This window comes from Sinocyclocheilus anshuiensis, unplaced genomic scaffold (genome assembly GCF_001515605.1).
Source record: "Sinocyclocheilus anshuiensis isolate Anshui unplaced genomic scaffold, SAMN03320099.WGS_v1.1 scaffold2260, whole genome shotgun sequence".
In the NCBI taxonomy this organism is placed as follows: domain Eukaryota; kingdom Metazoa; phylum Chordata; class Actinopteri; order Cypriniformes; family Cyprinidae; genus Sinocyclocheilus; species Sinocyclocheilus anshuiensis.
The window spans coordinates 89,737-113,721 of NW_015547625.1; the positions used below are offsets into that span (position 1 = coordinate 89,737).

At 35.8% G+C, this 23,985-nt stretch overlaps 2 protein-coding genes across 3 annotated transcripts; one reads left to right on the plus strand and one right to left on the minus strand.

Annotated features, from left to right (window-relative positions):
* Nucleotides 1-1,094: 1,094 nt before the first annotated feature.
* Nucleotides 1,095-10,819, minus strand: LOC107701780 (arginine and glutamate-rich protein 1-B-like). The gene is made up of 4 exons (XM_016503887.1): nt 10,172-10,819; nt 7,238-7,463; nt 6,256-6,339; nt 1,095-2,002 (listed from the first exon to the last, which is right to left on the minus strand). Exons 1-4 carry the CDS (start codon nt 10,498-10,500, stop codon nt 1,838-1,840), a joined length of 804 nt encoding a protein of 267 aa, XP_016359373.1. The 5' UTR covers nt 10,501-10,819; the 3' UTR covers nt 1,095-1,837.
* A 7,814-nt stretch (nt 10,820-18,633) lies between these two features.
* On the plus strand, nt 18,634-22,231 carry LOC107701779 (homeobox protein engrailed-1-B-like). 2 transcript variants are annotated; one of them, XM_016503885.1, is made up of 2 exons: nt 18,634-19,330; nt 21,853-22,231. In XM_016503885.1, exons 1-2 carry the CDS (start codon nt 18,850-18,852, stop codon nt 22,182-22,184), a joined length of 813 nt encoding a protein of 270 aa, XP_016359371.1. In that variant the 5' UTR covers nt 18,634-18,849; the 3' UTR covers nt 22,185-22,231. The 2 variants fall into 2 exon arrangements, with proteins under 2 accessions (XP_016359371.1, XP_016359372.1); XM_016503886.1 differs by having other exon boundaries at nt 21,865-22,231.
* The last annotated feature ends 1,754 nt before the right edge of the window (nt 22,232-23,985 follow it).

Sequence of the window (23,985 nt, forward strand, 5' to 3'; positions counted from 1 at the left end):
TGTGTGTGTGTGTGTGTGTGTGTGTGTGTGTGCAATTTAGCGGAGTTTTAAGTCTAAAAAAGATTGACACACAGACTGGAAACTGCTGGTATACGTAAACACGTCGATATTTTCATTTCTGGGTACATTTTGTACATAAATATCGGTATGTAGCCTATATACAGGCTAAATAATCTATAACTTAGGCCTACGTGTGTTTGAAATCAAATAACTAATATTTTATTTTAACCTAAACCCGTATGGAAGCTTGTAGTAAAGGCATTTCCACGAGATTAATCCGCTTAGTCACGTAACGTTAAAGCTCAAAAAGTCTTAAAAATCTGTATTACTCACACGGGTGTGGGTTGTTTCGTCACCCGTTTAACGTTTTGGAAAAAATATGCTTTCTCAAAATTATAGCTATTACCTTACAGAATACATATAGATAAAAGAAGTAAATGAAACCGTTATATGATGGCTCAGGCAACTTTTGTTTATTGTCCTTCGCGTGTTTGGACGATAATCAAAAGGAAAAACTAACAGGTAAGAGATAATTGAATGTCAGTCGGTGTTAAGGTGTGATGTGTTTGCACTTTCATCGTCTGGTCTGCCTTGAATCCTTTTAAGGCCGTAAGGTGAAGCCGTTTTTCGTTTAATCCCGTTCCCATATATGGGGCACTAAACTCTTTTCATTACAATAAAAAGATCTATTGGTTTTGAGCGATAAAATAAAAGTTCTCCATGTATAATCCTGCAGTTTATTTTTCATAAGTGTTTAAAGTCGGCAATAGTCCCTTACTCGCGTAATCATATTTTGATTTGTGTATTTGCGCTCTGGGCTTGTGCCGACCTAACAGAGGTGTCAAGCAAACTATTAATTAGGCTGCGGATTTAAAGCATTAGGTGATAATGACATCCTGACCTCAAAACTTTAACCCACTTTTAATTGTTCTTCCCATGCTTTCCAGATTCTTACAACTAGCTTTTGTGACAGACAAAACATCTCGAATGCATATTATTCCTATTTGATTTTAAATACTTGATTTTTTTATGTATAATTGTGCTTAATCTAATCCTAAAAACTACACAAGTTAATACAAATATGCAAGCAAACGTCAGAAACAAGACACATTCATGGATTTATTGGGTCAAATATTCAACCACAAACACAAATTCTGGCCAATCAGCAACCTTTCACTCGATCACCTCAAAAAGCATCTCATCACTAACATATACGCAGCTCACTGACATGCAACGACCAGGTACCCTTTATTACAGCATCACTTTACCTCTTGAATGTTCAATTATTAACGTGTAAGTAAAAATGATAAAAGGAGGTTATTCTCGTTTTATGATGCTTCTTGGTTGGACTGGTTACCAGTTAACTCATAGTGGTCTGTGCTATTCAAAATAGAGGGATGGAATTCCAGTTCAAGCAGTTTCCCTGTCAATCTTTCCTTCTAATTATTTTATACTATGAATAAACTATTTAAAAAAATACAAATAATTCAATCAAATCAGCCAGGAAATCTGTTGAGGCCTTGAATTAGTGAAACTGGAAACCATTTGTATGAACGAACAGATCAGGCTGGTCCTTTTTTACCCTACTCGTACAATGCACCGAATGCGTTTGCAGAGATTACATGGAGGACAAGTGGAGGTTATCTATACAAGAGTCAGTAATACAAAACAGGAAAAATATGAAGGGTATCTGACAAATCTGATTGTTCCCGTTGTTCTGAGAATTTGAAACACACCACATGAGACCTACGAAGAAGACCTTGTGCTGCAGCACAATGTCTCACACGAAGAGGTGGTCTGGAGAAAGTCTGGACAAATCCTGGCCACATTGTTTTCATCACTCAGAGGCCTTTAAAGAGAAAGAAAGTTTAGGCCTCGACTTCCCTTTCCCCAAAATTATCTTCTGTTCTTCTTTCTGCTGTTTCTGTCGCTCTTGCTCCAACTTCATACGCTCCTCGTGTATTTTCCTCTGCTCTTCAACTATTCGTAGTTGTTCCTCTGCCTGTAGGACAGAAAAAGTGGAACTAATTAGGAGCTAGATATTAACATGTGAACAGAACTTTGATCCCTATGCGTCCACAGCATCGCCATCTTGGAATGGTCATCTTCTGGGTTATGATACATGCACTAAATTGTTTGCAGTCAAACAAATAAATTACATAAATATAAAGTACAAACAATTTAAGACATTAATTATTCATCAGTAGTTGACTGATATATCAGTTGATTTGGGATTTTTAAATTTTTTTAATTATCGACAGTGGCTGATATGTTTTTCTGTTTGGCTGATGTTTACTGTTGTTTACAGTGTTTACTTTCTATTTATAAATTTAACAATTTCTTTGTGAAAAATAAAAAAAATAGGATTAAGAGAACCAAGTTACCGTCTAAATAAAAGTTTATTTTACAGATGTATTTTTTTATGTAAATAAATGGAAAGCATTCCACTGGGCCAATTTCAAAGACTAAAGGCCCGTTCACACCAAGGACGATAACTATAAAGATAACGATAAAGATATAGTTCTAAAAATCGTTAGCAGAGTCCACACCACAACTATAACGATAAAGGCACAGAGAAACGATATTGTTGGAATCACTTTCAGAACGATTTTTTTCCAGCTGATGAACGATACAAACATTGACAGTCAATCAGAATCCATCCTGCTAAAACGAGCTCGAGAATTTAAAGCAACAGACGCGCGTGCGCTTAGAATAAACAGACAATATCGTTCGCTGATGTGGACGCTAATATTGTTATCTTTATAGTTATCGTTCTTGGTGTGAACGGGGCTTAAGACGAATATGTGATCAAGACTCAGACTTTAATCACCTCGCTAGGGATATGACAGATCGCTTTAAACAGAGGGAATAACAAAAAAGAGTGGTTGATCAGGCTTTGAATAAAATGACACAATTACAACAGGATGACCTACTGAAAAAGAAAAGCAAGAAGAACAGCTCAGCATGACCATATTTTGTGATGGGCTATAGTACTTTGTCAGATGAAATTCAACGTATAATCAATAGGAACTGGGGGATTATTCAAAGTTATCCGAGTTTACGTGAGTTTTTCCAAGATCCTCCAATTCTGAGCTACTGAAAGGCTCCCACGATCAAGGATAAAGTTGTGAGAAGTTATTTGCTTGCTATGAAATGGACAATACGGTTGGACAGAGGAATGCAAGGGATGTTCAAGTGTGGACATTGCAATCATTGTGACAAAGAATTTCAAACTAAATCATTTGTAGATGTCTGTGCAAATAAAATATATTCAATTAGATTCTTTATAAATTGTAAAAGCACATATGTAATCTATAGGCTTCAATGTCCTTGTAATTGTTTCTGTGGGGATGAAACTAAGCGTAGATTGCAAGACAGATTATGGCATCATAAAATTACAATTCATACAAGAAACAAAGATCAAAAATCTTTTTTTTTACTATTTTACTATTATTATTATTTGTTTTGTATTTTTTATGTTATCATACTTTGTAATGGCTAACAAGGTTAGAGGTCCCCCCTGTAATGGTTCTTTTGATTTCTCCCAGTGTCACAGATTTTTAGTCATTTTCAATTTTTCTTTTGTGATGGCCATAATGTGAATAAAGGCTTTTTAAACTTTTTTGGACTGGAAGAATTTCCTTGGATCCCTTTCTTATAATAGTTGCTTCAAACGCAACCATAGAGCACCTTCTGGGATTATTTCACATGGTCCTTCCAGCAAGTAGCGCTTTAAGATCGTCTTCTACACTCTTATTTTTCCCCCTATTTATTCATTTACTAATCATACAAATATATAGACAAGAAAAACAAACAGACATTTCAGAAGTCATTATGCATATGCTTTTACTATCTAAATAGTACATTTACTAAATAGTAATAGTAAATATTAAATAGTGTGATATAGGCCTGGGCGATAAAACGGTATCGATATTTATCGACGGTACACCTTCTTCGATAACGATATAAAAAAATGTTCGATATAGTGCACGATATAGGCACGTGCTCTGAGTGACGCAGACAGCACACACAAACATGAACACATGCTGAATTGAGTGCTGTGCCTGCCTCAGATGAGGAGATTGTGAATAAAAAAATGTAAAATAAACATTTGCATTTGAATGCAAAAATAGTACAATCAAATGTTAGGAGTGCGTCAGGGAGCATCTTCAGTGGAGCATATATGCGGTGATGATGATGTAAGTGACGTTGTTGCATTTTAATGTTTTGTTAGTCTAGCCCACGAGACGCGCAGTTGCTGAGTTATGCATTCAAAATATTAGAGAAATATAGTAGCTAAATGCAGAGAAGATCTTCATTAGGTTAACACCGAAACCAAGCCATTCACACAGAACGCATATTCAGCACATTTTTTAGACGGACAAATATGACTGCTGCACTCGCGTCTCACACAAGAGATGTAGCCATGCAAAGTTAAAACATTTTAAACATTTAGAAAACACGTCGCGAATTTGTGGAGGTTTATTCCTTTTCACTGAGTCTCATAGGTTTTTAAATGCAATCTGAGTGAATGGCGCTTTGGCTCTTTGGATTAAGCAATGCATAAATACATGATGCTGTTTTGTTCATAATTGTTTATGCAATTTACGAAATTATATTAGACTGAAAGAAGAAAGTCATATACACCTAGGATGCATCGGGGGTGAGTAAAACACAGCCTAATTTTCATTTTTGGATGAACTAACCCTTTAAGACCTATTTAATCTGCATATAAAACATTAGAAATTAGATAATATATTGTTGATCTTGTTTTGAATCATTTATTTTTATTTAAGAAATTTATACTATGTACATACATATGATTGATATATTTAAGTTTATGTAATTTTCTTCTTCTTTTTTGTTTTTTTCCTCCTTTATATATGATTATATTGTGTTTGATTTAATTAGATATGTAATCGTCAAACTTCCTCTCTTCTGTTTGTCCTGTGTAGCACGACCAGGTGATTGTTATTTGACTAATTAATTGCTGCTCAAAATGAACTCAGATTTTGTTTGTTACTCACACCCTGACGAAGGCAAAATAGCCACAACGCGTAGGTGTGCACTTGTCACCTGTTTTTAAAACTTATAGCCATGATGAAATAAAGGCTTTTTAAAACTTTTTGAATAAGATTCGAGTGCCTTGGACTACTATTATTCTTATGAGTTGAATCATCCCTTGCACCCAAAGAGCACTGAGACAAGAACCCTATGCCCCGTGCAGCACTTCTTTTGCATTCTTTATTATTAGAAATGAGATATTTGTTTAATTTTTATTGTGTGTTTGACTGTTAAAACAAAAAATATTTGTTGTTTGTCTCAATAAATTGGGTTAATTTAAAAATACAGTGGTTAAATAAAAAAAAAAAATTCTATTGCTCTTGGTTTTAAAAAGGTTATAAAAAATGTAAATACTTATCGATACCGAACGATATGAAACATTATATCGTTGATACATTTTTTAGCTATATCGCCCAGCCCTAGTGTGATATTATATAAGCAAATCCATATTGGTCAACCACAACTATTTATGCATGAATTGTCACAGGATTTCTTTACACAATTAACGTCACAATTTATTTAGAAATGTGTTTATAATCATTAGTCCCACACTTTAATTAAATCCTTCAAGCTGTCAGCCTGTGCTATGATGCCCAATATATTGCACAAGAGCATTTTACCAACAGTCTTGAATCTTATAACATCTGCAACATGTAGGACAGTCTGATGTTTATGAGAAACAGAATTCAGTGAAAACTGTTTGGAAGACTGCATCTGTCTGATCACTTTCACGTGCTGACAGATGAATCTTGACCTTCATGGCTTGGAGTTAAGAGGGTCCCTTATATAAGCTGTTTTGTAACTGGATTCATCAGGTCAACTGCAACTAAACTGCAGTCTCTTTTTCTTCTAAAAGACTGCTCTATTGAGAAAGCAAACTCCATAATACGAAACATGTCAAGTAGTGCTTATGCAACATTAATGTTCCACATGGCTACGGACATTCATTCAATATGAGAAGGCAGCAAGGCCAATCGAGTGCTTGTTAGAAGGGCAAAACATAAATGTTTGTACCCTACTGTTAAAAAGTTTTAGTCTGAAGGATGTTTGAATGTTTTTGAAAGATATCTCTTATGTTCACCAATGGGAATGAATTTCAAAAATCAGTTAGCTTTTTCTCAGTTACACAGTACTACCACCCCTAATTAACAAAATTAACAATTTTTGTTATATAAAATGAACGACACATACCAGTTTAGCTTGAGCGTCGGCTATCTTGCGATTGTTCTCCACCAGAATCTTCTCCAGTTCTGCACACTTTGATTTCTCTTCCTCCTGTAAAGGCAAAGCTTCAGTGGAATTGTAGTGACAAACATCATAATTATTCCCAAAAATAAGTGGCACAACTTGAACAAACAACACACATGAGTAGATAATGAAGATACAATTCAGCTCACCAGACATGGATAAACCTACAGTAAACTTGTCCTTCGCTCATGAATAAACAGTTCCTAAAGGAGTCAGGGTCAAATTGGGAATTTTTTTTTTTTTTATTGCACAATGTACCACCAACCAGCAAGGGAGGTTCTTTCAAACCACTGACCTGTGTTCTCGGTACTTCTCTACTTACATCGCACTCTCAGAATAAAGCCACACAGTGAAGTGCCGTCTGAGGAGCAGTCAGCTCAAATGGTGTATAGGAGGAACAGAAGCGTGAACAACTTTCATCACTTCTAATCGTAAGCAACTGAGAGATAGTGAAGTTCAGGCGAATCGCAACAAAGGCTCATGGAATTCATGGCATGAGCTGTTTTGTTAAGAAAACTGTCAAGGGTGAAATATGAAATTTAAGGTCACTATGTCATACACAAAGATACTATGATGAGTGAAAAACTAGAGTTAAAATTTGGAAAAAGAAAACCTATTTCACTTTTAATTTTGGGAGGAAATAGGCTAAAGCCTGTTTAACCCCACATACTTCTTCTAAGTCTTGCGTAATGCTTTCACATCAGTAACTTTCCAGCAAATAAGCAGCAGCTCCAAGCTGAGAACAATTTAATTTCTGGGTTACTATATTGAATATTTAATTTGCTTCTATTATAATATGGACTGCAAAATATGTGTATGTGGTGTGAAACAGGCCCACTTCCAACAAAACTACAGGATATCCTACCCACTGAATCAGCATTAATAAGAACTTATATTTTGTTTTGCCTGTTCACATGCAAGTTACCTCCCGAGCTTTCTGAGCGGCCAGCTCCGCTTGTCTCTGTTTTTCCAGCTCCTCTAGTAACTGCTTCTCCATGATGCGTTTGGCCTCCTCCACCCGCCGCAACACTTCTTTTTCAATCTCATCCTTTCGTTTTTCCAGTTCCTCCTCCACACGTTTGGCAACAAGTTCTTCTACGCGCCGCGCAGTCTCCTCCTCAATCAGACGCTCCTCTATCTCCCGCTGTCGACTACGGAAGACAAGATTAAAGTCAGCGGTTTCTTTTAGTATGATAAAATTAAAACATACTTAATGGCAATTATGAAACGACACAAAGGAACAACTTTAAATACAACGCACATGCTATCTGTCATTGTGCACAGAAAATCAAGCAACTACAAAGCATCCCTTTATCAGTGGTGGTTCACTGTTTTTTTTTAAAGGCCAACATTGATACTGACATCAATGTTGAATATTAATTGAATTATTGAAAATCACTTTCTTGTTTTACCTTTATGCATTATAATTTTCTATTTTATTTCTCTCTTATTTACTGTAGAGAGTGTTTATTGTTTTATGATGATGATCATTAAGTTATTATTTGTTATTGCTTACTTCCCTAAATGACACAAAACCAAAATAAACCAAAATAAAAGTCAGAAGTAAAAAAAAAAAAACATAATATAATGTGATTTTGTGAATCCAGTCACTCCAATCATCATTTATACACACACACACACACACACACACTATATATATATATATATTTAATCATTTAATGTATGTGTATATATATATATATATATATATATATACACACACACACACATACACAGTTGTGTTTTACACACACACACACACACACACACACAGTGGTGGCCAGATTTGTTAGAACACCTGACAGATCTGAATATATTGAACTTTTTTTGTCTCCAAAACATGATTTCATTTCAAAATGTTCATGAAACATGCAGATGGTTGCTCTGAGCACAACAAATATTAGATGAAGAGAGTCATACTGTTTTTATCCACTTTTAACTTTAATATTTGGTATGTCCACCATTTGGAGCAATTACAGCAGCACATCTCTCTGGCATAATGTCAATATTTCCTGAGAAGTTCAACACTAACGTTATCCCATGCCTTCTGGAACTCAAGCCAAAGGCTTTTCTTTTGAATGTACAATAGATCTGTCCAGTTCATTTTCCAACTTGCCCCAAATTTCTCGATGGGGTTGAGGTCTGGACTTTGAGGCGGCCAGTCCATCATTTTCAATGTTCCAGCAGATTCCTTCCGTCGCAGGTAGTTCTGGCAATAGTTCGTTTTATGGGTATTGTAATGGCCAATTCAACAAAAACAACTGAAACCTCTTAAATATGCCAAGTGTTCTAACGATTTTGGCCAACACTATTGGTCAAAGTTATGATTTTTCTTTTATGACAAAAATCATTAGGATATTATGTAAAGATTGTTACAGAAGTTATTTTGTAAATTTCCTACCGTAAATATATCAAAACTTAAATTTTGATTAGTAATATGAATTGCCAAGCACTTAATATGGACAACTTTAAAGGCAATTTTCTTAATATTTTTTTTGTAACCTCAGATTCCAGATTTTCAAATAGTTGTATCTCGGCCAAATATTGTCCCATCCGAGCTTATTTATTCAGCTTTCAGATGATGTATAAATCTCAGTTTCAAAACATTTACCCTTTTGACTGGTTTTGTGGTGCAGGGTCACATAATAAGTAAGTGCTATTGCACTGAAATGCATGCATTTACATGGCATTTCGACATACTTCCCAGAATACGATGGTAGTACCTTGGTACTCCCACAGTACTTCAGTATAGGGATGGAACGATTACCGGTTTGACGATAAAGCATGATAAAATTTCCCACGGTTAGCATTACCGTTTCATCTTTTAATTATTAAAACCGTATTAGATTACCACGATTTGAACAACTCGCGATAAATAAATACTGTCCAGCATAAAGCACAGTTTTAATTAACAGTCCCACTTGCGCACAGCAGCAGAGTTGTGTCGTTTTGTGTGAAAACAGGGCGGAAATGCTGGGAGGTTTTAAAAGAATTATACAAATGAATATATGAATGAATTAATTATATGAATGTACCTCTGAAGGTTCTGACTGTCTTCAGAAACGATTCAATGGCATTTTGTTTTCATCTTCGCTCCATGTAATACCTAAAGGAAGTGTTCTTAATCTCAATGCTGCTTTGTCCACGGAGGTTACGGGAAACGGCTCTAATTCAGCTTTTCCATAAGCATAACATTTTTTACAGAGACTTATATTTACATTCAGCCTTGTGCAGTTTCTGTCTGGCCCAAAACGGATCGAATTTGCATGCCCTGCTGTAAATTTTGACCGGTTGATGAAAAACAAGCTTATGTGGATTCTACACATTTAAACAATTCAGATAAGTTATCTAGACTTATTTATGGAGCAGATAAAATACATATAATCGTTTATTAATCAATTATCATTTTGACATATATTTTCTTTATTTAAAGGCTGAAATGCGAGGTTTACCTTTTAATGAAACTTTTTCAAAGCTTTATTTGAACATTTACATTAGATATTTCAACATGCTATTAAACTGTTGTCAGTCAAGTTGTCATTTAAAATCCGAACATCATTGGTAATGTTATTGTTTTAGTGATTATGCAAACAAAAAGTCATTTTATTTGTTGTTTGTTGATTTTTAAATATAAAACTTGGTGAAGTGATTTATGTGTCGGTACTTTTTGAACATCTCCAGCACATTTTAACAATACCGTGATAATAATGATAACCGTGATAATTTGTCACTATAATCGTGTTAAGAAATTTTCATACCGTTACATCCCTACTTTAGTAAGGGTCCTCATGTGGCTCACACTGTTCAGGTGATGTTTACATCTGTGACACGTTTGGCTGTGGAAAGTGCAGGTACTCACATTCTCCTCTGTCTTTCCATTTCAGCGTTCTTCTCTTCTTCCTCCTTTTTCTGCTTTTCATCTACAGCACTCCTCTTACTTAACGCCCTGCCGAAAATATCGATTCTCTCTGGCGGAGAGACGGCTCTGTCCCGTTCCCGGCGAGACGTGGCCGTGTTAGATCTGGACCGAGAGCGAGAATCTCTCCTCCGACTCCGTTTGGGCTCTCGGGACTTCGAGCGCCTCTTCCTCTCTTTGTCCCGGGACCGAGAGCGGCTTCGCCTTTTACTGTGCTTGCTGGCTTTGGAGTGCTTGGAGCGGGAAGAGCTGCGGCTCCGCGAACGACCCATTTCAAACGCCGGTAGAGTTCAGTAGCAGCAACCAGGAGACTGAGCACCTCTAAAGCATCGGATAGACGAGTGCAAGCACCTGAACGTCTTTCAAACAAACCCCAGAACGCACACTTAAGGAATCAGCCCAGACTGCATGACAATAACCCTGAAGGCGAAACTCTTGTTTACAAATAAATTGTTTAATAACAACGTGATCATCTAACTGCACGGTACCACTTATCATGTATGGTTAAAAAAGCAAGATGGAGGACTGCTGATCTCAGAGCCCAGAATGCAATTTCTTCTTCTTCTTCTTTGGAATTTTCGGCGTATTCCGCACCATAGGCACATACCGCCACCAACTGTTTATATTATTCATACATGGATAATAGTTCCGTCTCTATTCATATTTTATTTTTTTTTATTGTTAATTTTATTTCGGGTTCACCCAAGCTGTATTTCTGACTGCTGCGTGTTCAGAATGCAATTTCTTCTTATTATTTTTTCTTATGTTGTGACGATCGTTACTTAGTTACAGTGATTACTGCCATCAACTGGCGTGTAGCAGAAACGAGACGCCCCTTTCATTTGGGTGAATCGTTTGGACAGTTCGTTCACTGAACCGATTCACAACCGAGTCATCACTCCTGGCATTTTATAATTCATTTTTGTAATAAAGTTGTTGCTCGTCATTATGTTTTAACACTTATGTTACACAGCTAGATTTTGTAAAAAAAAAATATAATAAACAAACAAGCAAATAATTATACATACATGATTATTGTTCCAAGATTAGCCTACAACATGTTAAAAAACAACATACATATTAAAATAACATTAATATTTGTATTATTATTAAAAATATATATTTATTATAGCAACCTAGACACAAAGCAACCATTTAAAAATATGGTCAGTAAGAAAAAAAACGATACTTTTATTGATACTTTATGATAAAAAAATGACAGTAAAGCTGTTCTCATAACTGTCTTGAGCCCTAAATCAACATATTAGAATGATTTCTGAAGGATCATGTGACACTGACGACAGTATAATGATGCTGTAACATAAAATTTTAAAATGTATTAAGATAGAAAACACTTACTTGTTACTGTACTTTTTAAAAACATTCTTTCAATATTCTTTGAATCTTCTTTTAAAATGTAAAAAATCTGACCCCGGAATTTTGAACAGTTTGCAGCATTACAATAATAGCTAAACAGCATGGATTCTTTTGCTTCTTGCTTACTGTTTTTAGGTGCAGTAAATGTGGATAATTGGTTTATTGATGCTATCAACCTCATTAGGCCTGTCATATCATATTATGTGTTCTAAACAAACTTCACAAAATACACCCACTGTAATAACATTATGATAAGAACTGAAATATGCTTTGTTCTTATTGATAAGGAGCCTAGCTGACTGATGGAAGTGCATTGAAGATCTTGATGTAATCTGATACAGGCCTTGTCTGCATTAGACATGTCCATCAATTATGAATGAAAACAGCAGAATATTTAATGAATCTACTCAAGTGCCAACATAAAAAGGCTGAAGCAACATCTTACAGGAGAAAGGTGGAATATTCTTCATTAATACACTTTAAGAAAAATAATATTATTAATATTTGTATTTTTATATTATTCATATTATTTTATAATTATTTTTTATTAATTAGTAATAATATTAGGAAGCATTATGATTATTATTTATTATGATGATTATTATTGTTGTTGTTATTATTATTATTAACTAGGTTTAGTGATGTTTACTTGAGTGTTTTGCTTGCTTTCCAACACAGCTGCAACATTTTTAGTAACTAGTGTAAAAACTGAAGGCTGTGACAATAATGACAAATATGACAATTAAGAAATTATGTTCCCCGTTCATGAGTAGTTGATATTAGGCTAATTGCTTTTGGAAGGTTTGGTGCTAAAACTCTTAAATCCATGTCAATAATGCATTTTTTTAAGCTCAAATTAATAATAATGAAATAATAATAATAATAATAATAATATTTGTTGCCATTTCAAAAATAAGGTAAACGTGTTAAAACTAAGATCATTATTTCCCTTCTTACATGTTTCCTTATACATTAATAAATATAAATCCTGACATAGGTTAGGTTAGTGTTTATAAACAGGCTGTTGAACATGTTACACGTCAACTATCCTCATATCTCTTTTATGTAGATCATTCAACGAAAACATATACTTATAACATATAAGGATTCTCATGAGTTCCCTTTCATGGGAACTTCGAACTGCGTCCTCTAGGGGTCGCTATGGGGAATGCCTCGTCGTGACCCGTCACAATAAAAAAAATCATGATTTATCAAAATTTATAAAAACGGAGTTATCTGTTTTTGCAAATAATCTCTTCATATGTAATCTAATGTCCCTGTAATTTTGTTGGCCTTTATCTCATCATACTGCCAGCCTTTTTATGTTTGATTGTTTTGTTATGTTGTTAACTATTTTCAGTTTGTTATAAGATATGTGTATGCATGTTTCTTCTGTTAATTGTGTTTAATTTATCTATTGTTGATAATTATTTCATGATTTTTTTTGTAATCCCTTGATAATGTTCTTTTTGTTATTAGGCCTATTGTTCAAGCACAAAAACGTTAAGTTTCATGTGAAGACTAAAGAAGTATAAAGTAAATACTCTCAGATATTCAGCGTTCATTCAAGAGATTAAACTAGGAAAATTTTTATATTTAAAAGACGTCTGCGTAAATGATACAGGCTATGGTGTTTAAATAAATGTTTACAAAAGTGCTTATGATGCTTGTACAAGTAAATGTGTATTCGGCCCATTTTAACGCTTATAATCAGTGTTATGCATTGCAATATTGCATTACTCCCTAAATAATTAACTAACTGCTTTATTTAATTACTTTTTATGGGAAGTAATGTGTTACGTTACTTTTTCCTTATCTGGGCTGCTTGCTTGTTTGTTTTTAATATAAAAAAGTTATATTTTTCGAAAATGTATAGACCTAAGCCCTTTCACATTAAAAGTGAAATGAATAAAGGGCGCAGCTCAGACAGACCTTTCTGCTGTGCTGCCATTCTGGATTGCATGAAGAATAAGATGCAGGAGAAGAAAGTTCAACACTCTTACTTTAGCAATGAAACACAAATGTTGCGTTTATCTAAAGTCATTTTTGCTTATTAGGTTGTATTGGTGTCAGCAGCAAATACATTGGATAATTATAGGAGGATATTTGTGTTAACACATTTAATTACTGCAGGTTTGCATCATATTCTGAGTCAGTAAATGGGAAAACAAAGTTACTGACATTGGGCTGCTAATTTGAAAAAGTAACTCTTGTAAATTAAAAAGTAATGCGTTACTTTGCTAGGCTAGTTACTTGAAAAAGGTAATCAGATTACGTAACTCACGGTACTTCTAATGCGTTACCCCAACATTGCTAATGTCCTCGAGGGCAAACGTTGACCTGTCAAAAAGTTTGTCCTCTTCATGTGGACGTTATTCCCTTGACCACAAGATGGCAGTCAAGGTTCGCCAAACGGCATTATCTTGTTGAAGGACAATATTACGGCTTTTCGGATAACTATAAATATTCGGGAAATGGTAACTTTTGTTTTGTTTTGTTTTATTTCATTTTATTTATTTATTTTTGTGTGTGTGTGTCCGGACTACATCTTATCATGATGGATTTGTTGCAGGGGACCAGTCGGAAACCGTTTGATGCACCATACTATGCTTAAAAATGTCTACTCTTATAGCCTACATTTAATTAAAAACAGATAAATTACTACTAAAAACACTAAAAAGAAGCCTACCAACTTGTTGCTGTTCTTTGGTAGTTGTGTTGTATGAATTTATATATTTATAAGTCTTAAGAAATCATTCATTTATGCTTGTGCCTTGATCGCGTCTTTTTTTATTTATTTTGTTGGTTTCATCAGATCTCTCCCTGTTGTACGCAGAACATCCATTGGGAGGCGTTCACGTAATTCCAGAAAACCACTTGATGGAAAAAAAAACCGACACCTTTTGACATGCAGCAGGCCATCGCTCATTGGGTTACCTCTGTTGTACATATTCACAGTAGGCCTATAGATTAACATGAATTTATTAGCATGTGAAATTGCACATGAAATAAAAAATACCAAATGGTGGACTATCATTTAGGCTATAAGGACATTAATAAGCCTAACTTTATAAAGACGATAGCCTACGTCACTTTAATGCAAATCGCTTATGAAGTCAAACATAGGCTATATTTAAAAATGGTCTAATGTTTCAAATAATAAGGGTATTTTCACGTATGCCAGATAGCAACATGTCCTGTAAACCCCGTATATTGGCTAACATTAATAACAGAGACATATTTGCTGATGTAAGCTACAAATAATAAATAAATAAATAATTTAACGCGCTTAAATTTATTTCGTTACATCGTTATTGTGAGCCACTGCCTATAAAGGTGAAACTTTGTCTTTTATTTTTATGCGAAATGAAAGTACAAACGACCTGTTTTACAAAACTCAAGTTAAACAATGAAAATAACTGAGTGTACGATACAGTAAAATCAAGCTACCCATGCATGCTATGCAAATATTAATAACATCTAACAAAACAACCAGAGAAGCACCTTACAACTTTCTTCAAGAGACTGTCACCTATAGTATTTCGTAGGTGAAAATCGTATCCTTATCAAACCTACGTCCAGTAGAAAGATTTAGAATTAATTAGAACTATTTTATATAGGTTAATCAACCCCTGATAAGACAAATTTGGACAACTATTTGCACCAGCCTCTTACTGGAGGACATAAACTGAACTGGACAATAAGTAGGCTAGGCTATAGTCTGGCTGTATGCCTGTTGTTAGCCCAGATTTGACGACAGGTGTAAAAGTTGCTTGGTCTGCTGGCTAAAAAAAAAAAAAAAGTTAAAACCCGAAATCATCACCTCACTTTTATCTGTTGCTTACACGAGTTTGGGCTTTGTCAAAACCCTACAACACTACCCTGACACCTGCTGGTCAAATAAAGCTACTGCAAGATGCGAGTGTAAATTCAGCCAAGCGTAAATTCAATTTGTTCAGTCCACATAAATTACGCCACTTAACTCCTCCCAAACGGGGCTACGTCAGCAGCATACGCATGAGAAGCAACTGCGAAACCCAAACGTTAAGCTCCATATGAAGAGTCGTTTTTAAAAATTTTCAAAAATCATTTATTAATTTTTTTTAATCCTGCATTCCAATTAATATCAAACTGCAGTTGGGCTGTTTTGATTAAATAATAATAATAAATTTTACAAAACTCAAGTTAAACAATGAAAATAACTGAGTGTACGATACAGTAAAATCAAGCTACCCATGCATGCTATGCAAATATTAATAACATCTAACAAAACAACCAGAGAAGCACCTTACAACTTTCTTCAAGAGACTGTCACCTATAGTATTTCGTAGGTGAAAATCGTATCCTTATCAAACCTACGTCCAGTAGAAAGATTTAGAATTAATTAGAACTATTTTATATAGGTTAATCAACCCCTGATAAGACAAATTTGGACAACTATTTGCACCAGCCTCTTACTGGAGGACATAAACTGAACTGGACAATAAGTAGGCTAGGCTATAGTCTGGCTGTATGCCTGTTGTTAGCCCAGATTTGACGACAGGTGTAAAAGTTGCTTGGTCTGCTGGCTAAAAAAAAAAAAAAAAGTTAAAACCCGAAATCATCACCTCACTTTTATCTGTTTCGGCTATAGGCCTACATCTTTCATTGCGTAAAGCATCCACCTTAGCTGTTTCTGTACGTGTTCATTGAAATAGTAAATGCAACTGGCAGCGTTTCTCGTTGATTTATTTTGCATGACGAGGCGAAGTTATTCTTTTAGGCAGCGGCGGATTTTTCATATTTGAATGAAGGCAATTATGCTATTAACTAATTGGCTGAAACAATTCTGAAAAGCACAACTAAAGCAATCCATGCACATGCCTGGGATGAAAATGGGTTAAAATTCACTGACGATTTGTGAGCCCGAGCAGTAATGCAAATGGCTGAGCAGAATTTTTTATGCTTTCAGGTGCGTTTTGATAATCATTGGTGTCACGTGTGTTCCCTGTTTTTATATATTGAATATGATTGTTTATCCACGAATATCCCATTGTGTTGTCAGGTGCTCGCTGTGAGCGCCTATTTTATGTAGAGTAATGAAATATCCCGCGAGCTATCATTGCAACAAGACCGGACAATATTTCAACCTGTCCATAATGAAATTAAAATAGCTACAACTTCGATTTTTACACGAATCTCGAGACATTTAGAGAAGGGCGTGTGTATTACATTCAATAATGCGAGGTGCGGCCCGTTGCCACATTCATCATCCCATTACTGTACCCAATCCAGGTCCGATACGTGAAGGGTAAAATGAATTACCGACGTTAAGTCGTCAATAAAGTCATTTCAGTAAATGGTGTCTCAGATGACTCCGGCATTATTCAACGGGCTTTATCAGCACTGGGGAAATTACGTCGCCTCTACACCTCGTGTAATACGGCCCTGCTTACCTTGATAAAGCGCCCTGCCAGCGGGTAGTGACAGTGCTTTTGACCGACTTTTATTCACTCGCTAGTGATGAACGCCAAGCTGATCAGGCGGAATGGGCGCTAATTAAAACCTATAAATTATCTTTTGCAGCCCCTCTCAAGACGTCGCATGCAGCCGAGATAAGAGCTGGAGTGCTAATTTACCGCATGAAAAGGAGCGTGCTACTCACAATGGCTACTTGGCTCAAATAGCATATTGATAGTGTCCTAATTAGAAATTTATTAAGTACCCACTCAAGCTTTTCGAATAAAGATTTCAACCCAACCTGTTTTATATGAATAAATGCTGCATGTAGGCTACTAAAATTCCATGTTTGCGCTAATTATTATTCTAAATGTTTTGTGTGCGTTCCTTCTTCGTTTTTTTTGTTGGCGTATAGCATCCAGGTCTATTATTTTGCATAATTTGACGGAGTTCTTTGCTCACATTTTTAAGCCATTTACTTATTAACACGTCCTTGTCCTGCTTTTTACTAAGATGCTGTGATTTGTAGCTACGTTTGCTGCCACTTTTTCTTTTTTGTGCTGACGTGGTCATACATGATTGAATCAGTTTTTAAGGACAAAGGTGTCATTTCATGCAACCGGATTGTTAAAGCAGGGAACTGTCCTATACATTGCAAAAATGTAACCTGAACGCGATTCATTTGCTTTTATTCAAAACAAAATATTATTTAATATGGCTGGATTAACCTGACCAGCAAAAGTGTGTTTAATTAAGACTTAGGTCAGGTAGAAATAATAGCCTACTTAAGGTAACAATTACATAGGCTACTTTTGCAATTACCACTTTTGACAGTGTAGCCTACTCTGCGGTTAAAACGTTTCGAATGCTGAGAATAATGATAATACGGTCTAGTCTGTTGTATTTGTATTGCAGTTATTAGGTAAATTATAGCTACACCTTACATGTTATTATACAATATCCCGGATATAGCCTATTTAATATATAATGCAGTTACTAAATTAATTGAAAACATTATTATTATTATTATTAAATGTGTCTCTTTGTGGTAGATTCAGTTTCTTAGCCTTAATTTCATTGCTTGATAACCTTGTCCCACAGAATAATAATTTCTTAGTTATGATGAAGGCTCACTCAGTCACCTTCACTACTAACGGTCTCAAAAAAAGAGCTATTCGCAATGTTATTAGTGTCTAGTTTTGGCAACAAAAAAACAAACAAACAAACAAAAAATACAACGAGCAACTGAAATAATTAATTATCTGGCTGCACTATCAGATCTTTTTTCTGTAAAAAGCCAATGCCGATCCAGAAACATCCAGCCCTCATTAGACTGGATTTAATGTTCGCCAGTTTATTTGGTCCTGGAAATCCATCCGTTCTTTATTTGCATAAGATCGTAAAATTCTATTGGACATTCTCTGCTTGTGACACCAAGGATGTTGGTACCCCATTGGTCCATTGCACGTGTGTCTCGCTCACGTGCTTCCGGTTAAGGAAAAAAGTATGTGAGGGGCACCGTGATTTTAGAAAGAGTTTGTTAAGCGCGAGCTGTCACACGGGGCAGCGAGTCAGGGACTACGGAGCATCGCGCGATGCATTGTCTGACATGAATAACGGGTGTGTTTTGACACTTGAAACGCCTTGATCGCGGAAAGCATTCCGATGCTATGACAGTCGCTTCTCTTAAGGTATTTCGTATACCTTTATTTTAACACTATAGACTGCATTCTTGTTTATTGCTATCCGGATACTGCTCTTTGCAACAAGTGGAATTTTGGTGTGCAGACCACGATCCAGCTGTCATGGAGGAGCAAAAGGATCAAAATAGTCGTGATTCGACTGAGTCTGAGAGCGTCTCGCTCTCACCCAATATACCATCTCCTCCGATTTTACCTCACCAGGCTGCGCAGCAAGCCCACAGAACCACGAACTTTTTCATCGACAATATTCTAAGGCCAGATTTCGGCAGCAAGAAAGATCTTGGGAGTAGGGACCGGGCGCAAACCTCGGGTAGGGAGAACGTTAACCCAATGGTGATAAGGCCGTCGCATAATAGCAGCCTTTGCCAGGATTCAAACTGCAGTAGTGACAGCACTTCTTCGTCCTCGTCCTCTTCGCCATCCTCAAAGCAGACCTCTGCAAAGCTTGTCGAAGGAAATGGAACTACCACAGCAAGGTACGGGGAGAATACTAACGGGGGAACTTCGCAAGCGAAAGAATCGCAGCCTTTACTATGGCCTGCGTGGGTGTACTGCACCAGGTACTCGGACAGACCTTCATCTGGTAAGGCGCTAGTTTCTTAATTACACTGCATGATTCACAAACAGCGAGCGACGCTGCGCGCGTAAAACTTTTTGGAGGGCGCATCGTTGGTTGTAATCTTTTTTTAAATCACTGGGTATGCTACATTAAGTTTTAGTCATTTCACTCGTTTTACGCAGCGTCTGAAGCTATCGCTTATGTTCAACAGTCCTGGGTTGTTTTGAGCCATGAGCGAACAATTGTCACTTAGGCCGCAAACCAAAGTAGAAACATATTTTGTTCACTTAAACCGTTTCTGGAGAAAAGCAGAAATGCAAAGTACGTTCATTATGGCGTCAAACTTCTAATTCTGGTTGCCCTCTAAATTTCTAGGCTAAATCTATACAAAATAATTAATGTAGCCTACTATAACACCAACTACCATCAATAGAAAAGAGGAATACTAGGCTACGTAACTGTGCTAATGTGAAAAATATAGATAATATTTATAGATTAATATTTAGATAATAGTAATTTGTTTAAAAGATTTTGCTATCCACAGTTTCTCAGCGTATTGTTATTGGTGTTATGAATCTTTTTACTGCAGCATTTCATTTGTCTATGACCATGGGTTAAATGTTTTAAATATACAAGTATTTGTGTTCCTAATGTCAATACAAATAGCTTAATCTTAATGAAGGAAAGAAAAGAAGAAGTGCCGTGATATGTGGCGTTCTTCTTTAAATTTACGATGACCTAATGCTGCTAGCTTTAGGCTATTTGTTGTGAAGTGATTTTAGGATATTCGATAGATAATTAACGGAGAGGCTATTTGTTTTTTTTTTGTTTTTTTTTGTGACAAACCAGTTAAGGGTCAGCCGAAAGGGTAGATTTTGTTGAATGTTATGAATCTCCTTACGTTAAATTGTGTGCAGTTCCTACCTTCAGGTGCTATTTCTACCTGCTCAGACCCGTAAACCCAATGTAATCATTTAGATTTCAATGATTTTAAATAATCTGCTTGACTTGAATAAAGACAGTTCATTTGGCGGTTATCACATGAAGTAAATTTTCTGACAAAACATTTTACAGTGCATACCTGACAAAGTCGGCTGTTAGAAAAGATGCTTTGATTGACTTCACTGATCTACTTACTGATTGAGCTATCAGACACCGGACTTTCACAGACGGCAAGCAGAATTTCGATCGAGTTTCCTGAAGGAAAGACTTGGGGTTCTGTTCAGTTGTTGATTGGTAATGCAGAAAATAGTTTTCTTGACGTGCGTGTAATACTACTACATGCGTGGTGATAGGTTTGCTTTGCATAATATGCTGTTAACAGGTCTTTAGCTATTGCTTTTTTTTATTGCACCTACTTTGCATGAATGGGTTTGCATATAGGATCTGCATTATTCATGGATATATTAAAGGTAAATAAATAAAAATAAAACTATTTGCAGAACAATAACAGAACAGTTGTTGCAACTGAGCAAAACGAAGGACTACACATGTAGGCCGAATATTAATGTCGATACGTAAAAATATAATGTTGGCTCATTTTCTGTTAACACTTTTGCAATTAACTGCTCATGTGCAGAGGTAAATAAGTTATGGATTTTTTTTAAAGGTAGCCTACGTTCCCTGTCTTTCAATTATATTTGACACACTGATTTGCATTTTAAAACGTTTTATTAATTTGAAATTCATATCAAAATAACACAGTTTATTGTTTTATAAAGAGCGAGGCCACAGAACAACAAAAACCGATTAACCTGTCGATTTTCTTTTTCTGCGTGACTGACAATAACATGGTGATTTCGAACTTAATAACTCGATATGCCAGTTGTGGAAAACAGGGCGAAATATAGGCCTACTACTGATATGTCGACAAGTTGTCATTTTGTCTATGATGCTTGCAATAATAGCTATATACATAAAATATAATGTACAGAAGCCATTATTGGAGATAATGTTGGTTTACATGGTTCATTTTTCACTCTGTGAATTCAATGCAAACTAACATTTCAGAAAATGATTAATAGATTTAGTAAGAAGAAGCAGACTCACACAAAGCCTCGTTCGGCTTTCACGCTATTTTCGCTGGGTGTAAGCGCTGTAGTGACAATCGAGGACTGAGGCCTACTTTCAAGCTTACTTTACAGGTCTACATATGAATTGCTATTTGCGGTTTAGAATTATTATTTTAGCAGCATTTTGTTTCCTGGCCTTCTTGGCAGTTAGCCTACACATGCACATGTCAGCTAAGGTCATTCGTTTTACATAGATTACAAACACTCATTGTGATGTTTCATTGCAAACACCTATTGTTTAATGCAATATGAAAGAGACCGCGCTGTCGGATAATGAACTGCAGTATGAATTCGTTATCGACGTTTCTGAAGAGAGTGCAGCTAAAGTAGCTTTTCCAATACGACAGTGTCAGGTAGGCCCAAATGTTAACACCGCATTAATCGTTTCACTCACCTGCCAAGGCATTCTTCGTCAGGTGTGGGTATGTAGTGTTCATGCTGCTTTATGATATTTATGTCTTCGTTTTATTGTTGTTTCTACACTAGGCCCAAGGACACGAAAACTGAAAAAGAAGAAAAGCGAGAAGGAAGACAAGCGACCGAGAACCGCTTTCACGGCTGAACAGCTGCAGAGACTTAAAGCCGAGTTTCAGGCGAATCGGTACATTACGGAGCAGCGGAGACAGTCGCTGGCCCAGGAACTCAACCTCAACGAGTCGCAAATAAAAATCTGGTTCCAGAATAAGAGGGCCAAAATCAAAAAGTCCACTGGCTATAAGAACGGCCTCGCTCTTCAGCTCATGGCTCAAGGACTCTACAACCATTCCACAACAACAGTTCAAGAAGATAAAGACGATAGCGAATAAAAATGGCCCGGCTTCTCTCCTAAAAATGCCATGGACGCTGACGCTGAAAAAAAAAGTGATTTTTCATATTTTTTATGACTCAAATGAAAAGGAAATGTCTGTTTGTCAAATTTCTGTTTATCATACAGTATATGGACATGCATCTAAATACGAACACTATGAAAATTTATATATAGCCAAAACTGTAAGATGTGTATATTTAATTCCAGGTAAGCGGATGTCTATATTGCTCCTTACTTGCTGAATATTTCTAACGTTTCTTCTCCTTTCCCAATGTGGTTGCTCACCGTTCCAGTAGGCCTAAGTGTCAGGCTTGTTAGAGTTTTTGTGATAGCCCTGTCTCTTAAATCCCTTATCTCACAAGTTCTTCAAATGCGTGACTGAACCAACGCTTCAAGCCAAAGATTTCAATATGTTCAGATTATGTTGTCTGAAATAAAAAAAAGGTAGAATGTGCCATTGTTTTTTATTTTCTTTACTTTTTTTTTTCTAGTCTACAAAATCTCAATTACACGATCTGTAGCTATTTAAACGCTACGATGACTTGTCGTTCTCCCAAACCCCTGAGAGATTTTTTTAAAATAAATATATCACAAAACGATGCTTTTCTACACTACTCTAATTTTCTATCCGAGGCAGTGGGTTGTGGTTACACTGTTATAATAAGATGTTATACGTGTATATATAACGCATTGCAATTGTTTTGATGGAAGATATTATAATATTGAGAGAATCCTTTAGAGGTCAGCTTGTTTTAAGATTTAGGCCTAAGTTGTTTGTCATTTTAATACACAGTGGAGTAGCTGTAAGACATAGAAAACAAAAGTTTAATTGATCTTATAAGGGCATTTTAAATGTAGCTAATAGCCTATATATGCGATACATTTAAGCCTGGCTCGCAGTGTAGTACAAAAACGTTATTATTCCAAATGAAAATATATCATGGAACTTTTTTTTCTTGCTTTTCTAATTTTATGATTGGACAGTATTCATTCTGATGCCAGATATTGACTTAAAGCAAAATTCTGCGCATGACAATAATAATAATAATAATAGACTATTGTACATGAAAGTAATTGTGCTCTGCGAATCTGCCAGACTTTATTAAATGTAGGACGAGGCAATATCTGATTAATCTTCCACCCTAAAGAACGGCAGTTGTAGACACATTCAGATGTATATTTTACCATGTAAAGGTTCATGATTCCACGTGTTAATTTCGGTATTTGCAGGATTTGTTTATAGTAGGCTATCAGAACTAGCACAAATGTATCTCATGTGTTTGACCACAGGTTATTTCAATGAACTGTTTGAATGTCGTTTACCAACCATAAAAATCATTTTCTCATGTTGCCGTCACACGTCTGACTTCGTGCGATGACAACAGCAGTGCAGAAAAGCGCTCGGCTTTCGGTTGTCTTGGCGAGGCAGTGTGCAGGAGTCTGTCTAGGGATCAAAGAACAGATTCAAGAAACTCTCCCATCGAGGTTAAAAGGTCAAGTTAAGCAGTCAAGACAAAATCGTGAAATCGTTTCAAAACACGACATTCTCTCTGAACAGTTTACGTATTATTTTAAAGTAGACTATTAAACGTTTTGTGGGCAATAAAGAATATTTTACGAAATTTTAGCTTAACAAATGTTGCCGGCCTGTGAGCTGTGAACATTATTACAAAATTATTTGGGTGAATAATAACCATGTGTTTATTTTTACATTAAACGTAATGATCATCAAACGCGCAGACCATGGAGCAATGTGTTTATAACTTTATACAATCATTTTAACCGAGGGGTTTAACAGT

Bases quoted from the DNA above. Each gene is read 5' to 3' on its own strand.
- LOC107701780 (XM_016503887.1), bottom strand. From the start codon at position 10,500: ATGGGTCGTTCGCGGAGCCGCAGCTCTTCCCGCTCCAAGCACTCCAAA. The intron at 7,464-10,171 runs GTGAGTACCTGC...TGTCTTCCGTAG, and splicing joins ATGGAAAGACAGAGGAGAAT to TCGACAGCGGGAGATAGAGG. The intron at 6,340-7,237 runs GTAACTTGCATG...TTGCCTTTACAG, and splicing joins CCGCTCAGAAAGCTCGGGAG to GAGGAAGAGAAATCAAAGTG.
- LOC107701779 (XM_016503885.1), top strand. From the start codon at position 18,850: ATGGAGGAGCAAAAGGATCAAAATAGTCGTGATTCGACTGAGTCTGAG. The intron at 19,331-21,852 runs GTAAGGCGCTAG...GTTTTATTGTTG, and splicing joins CTCGGACAGACCTTCATCTG to TTTCTACACTAGGCCCAAGG.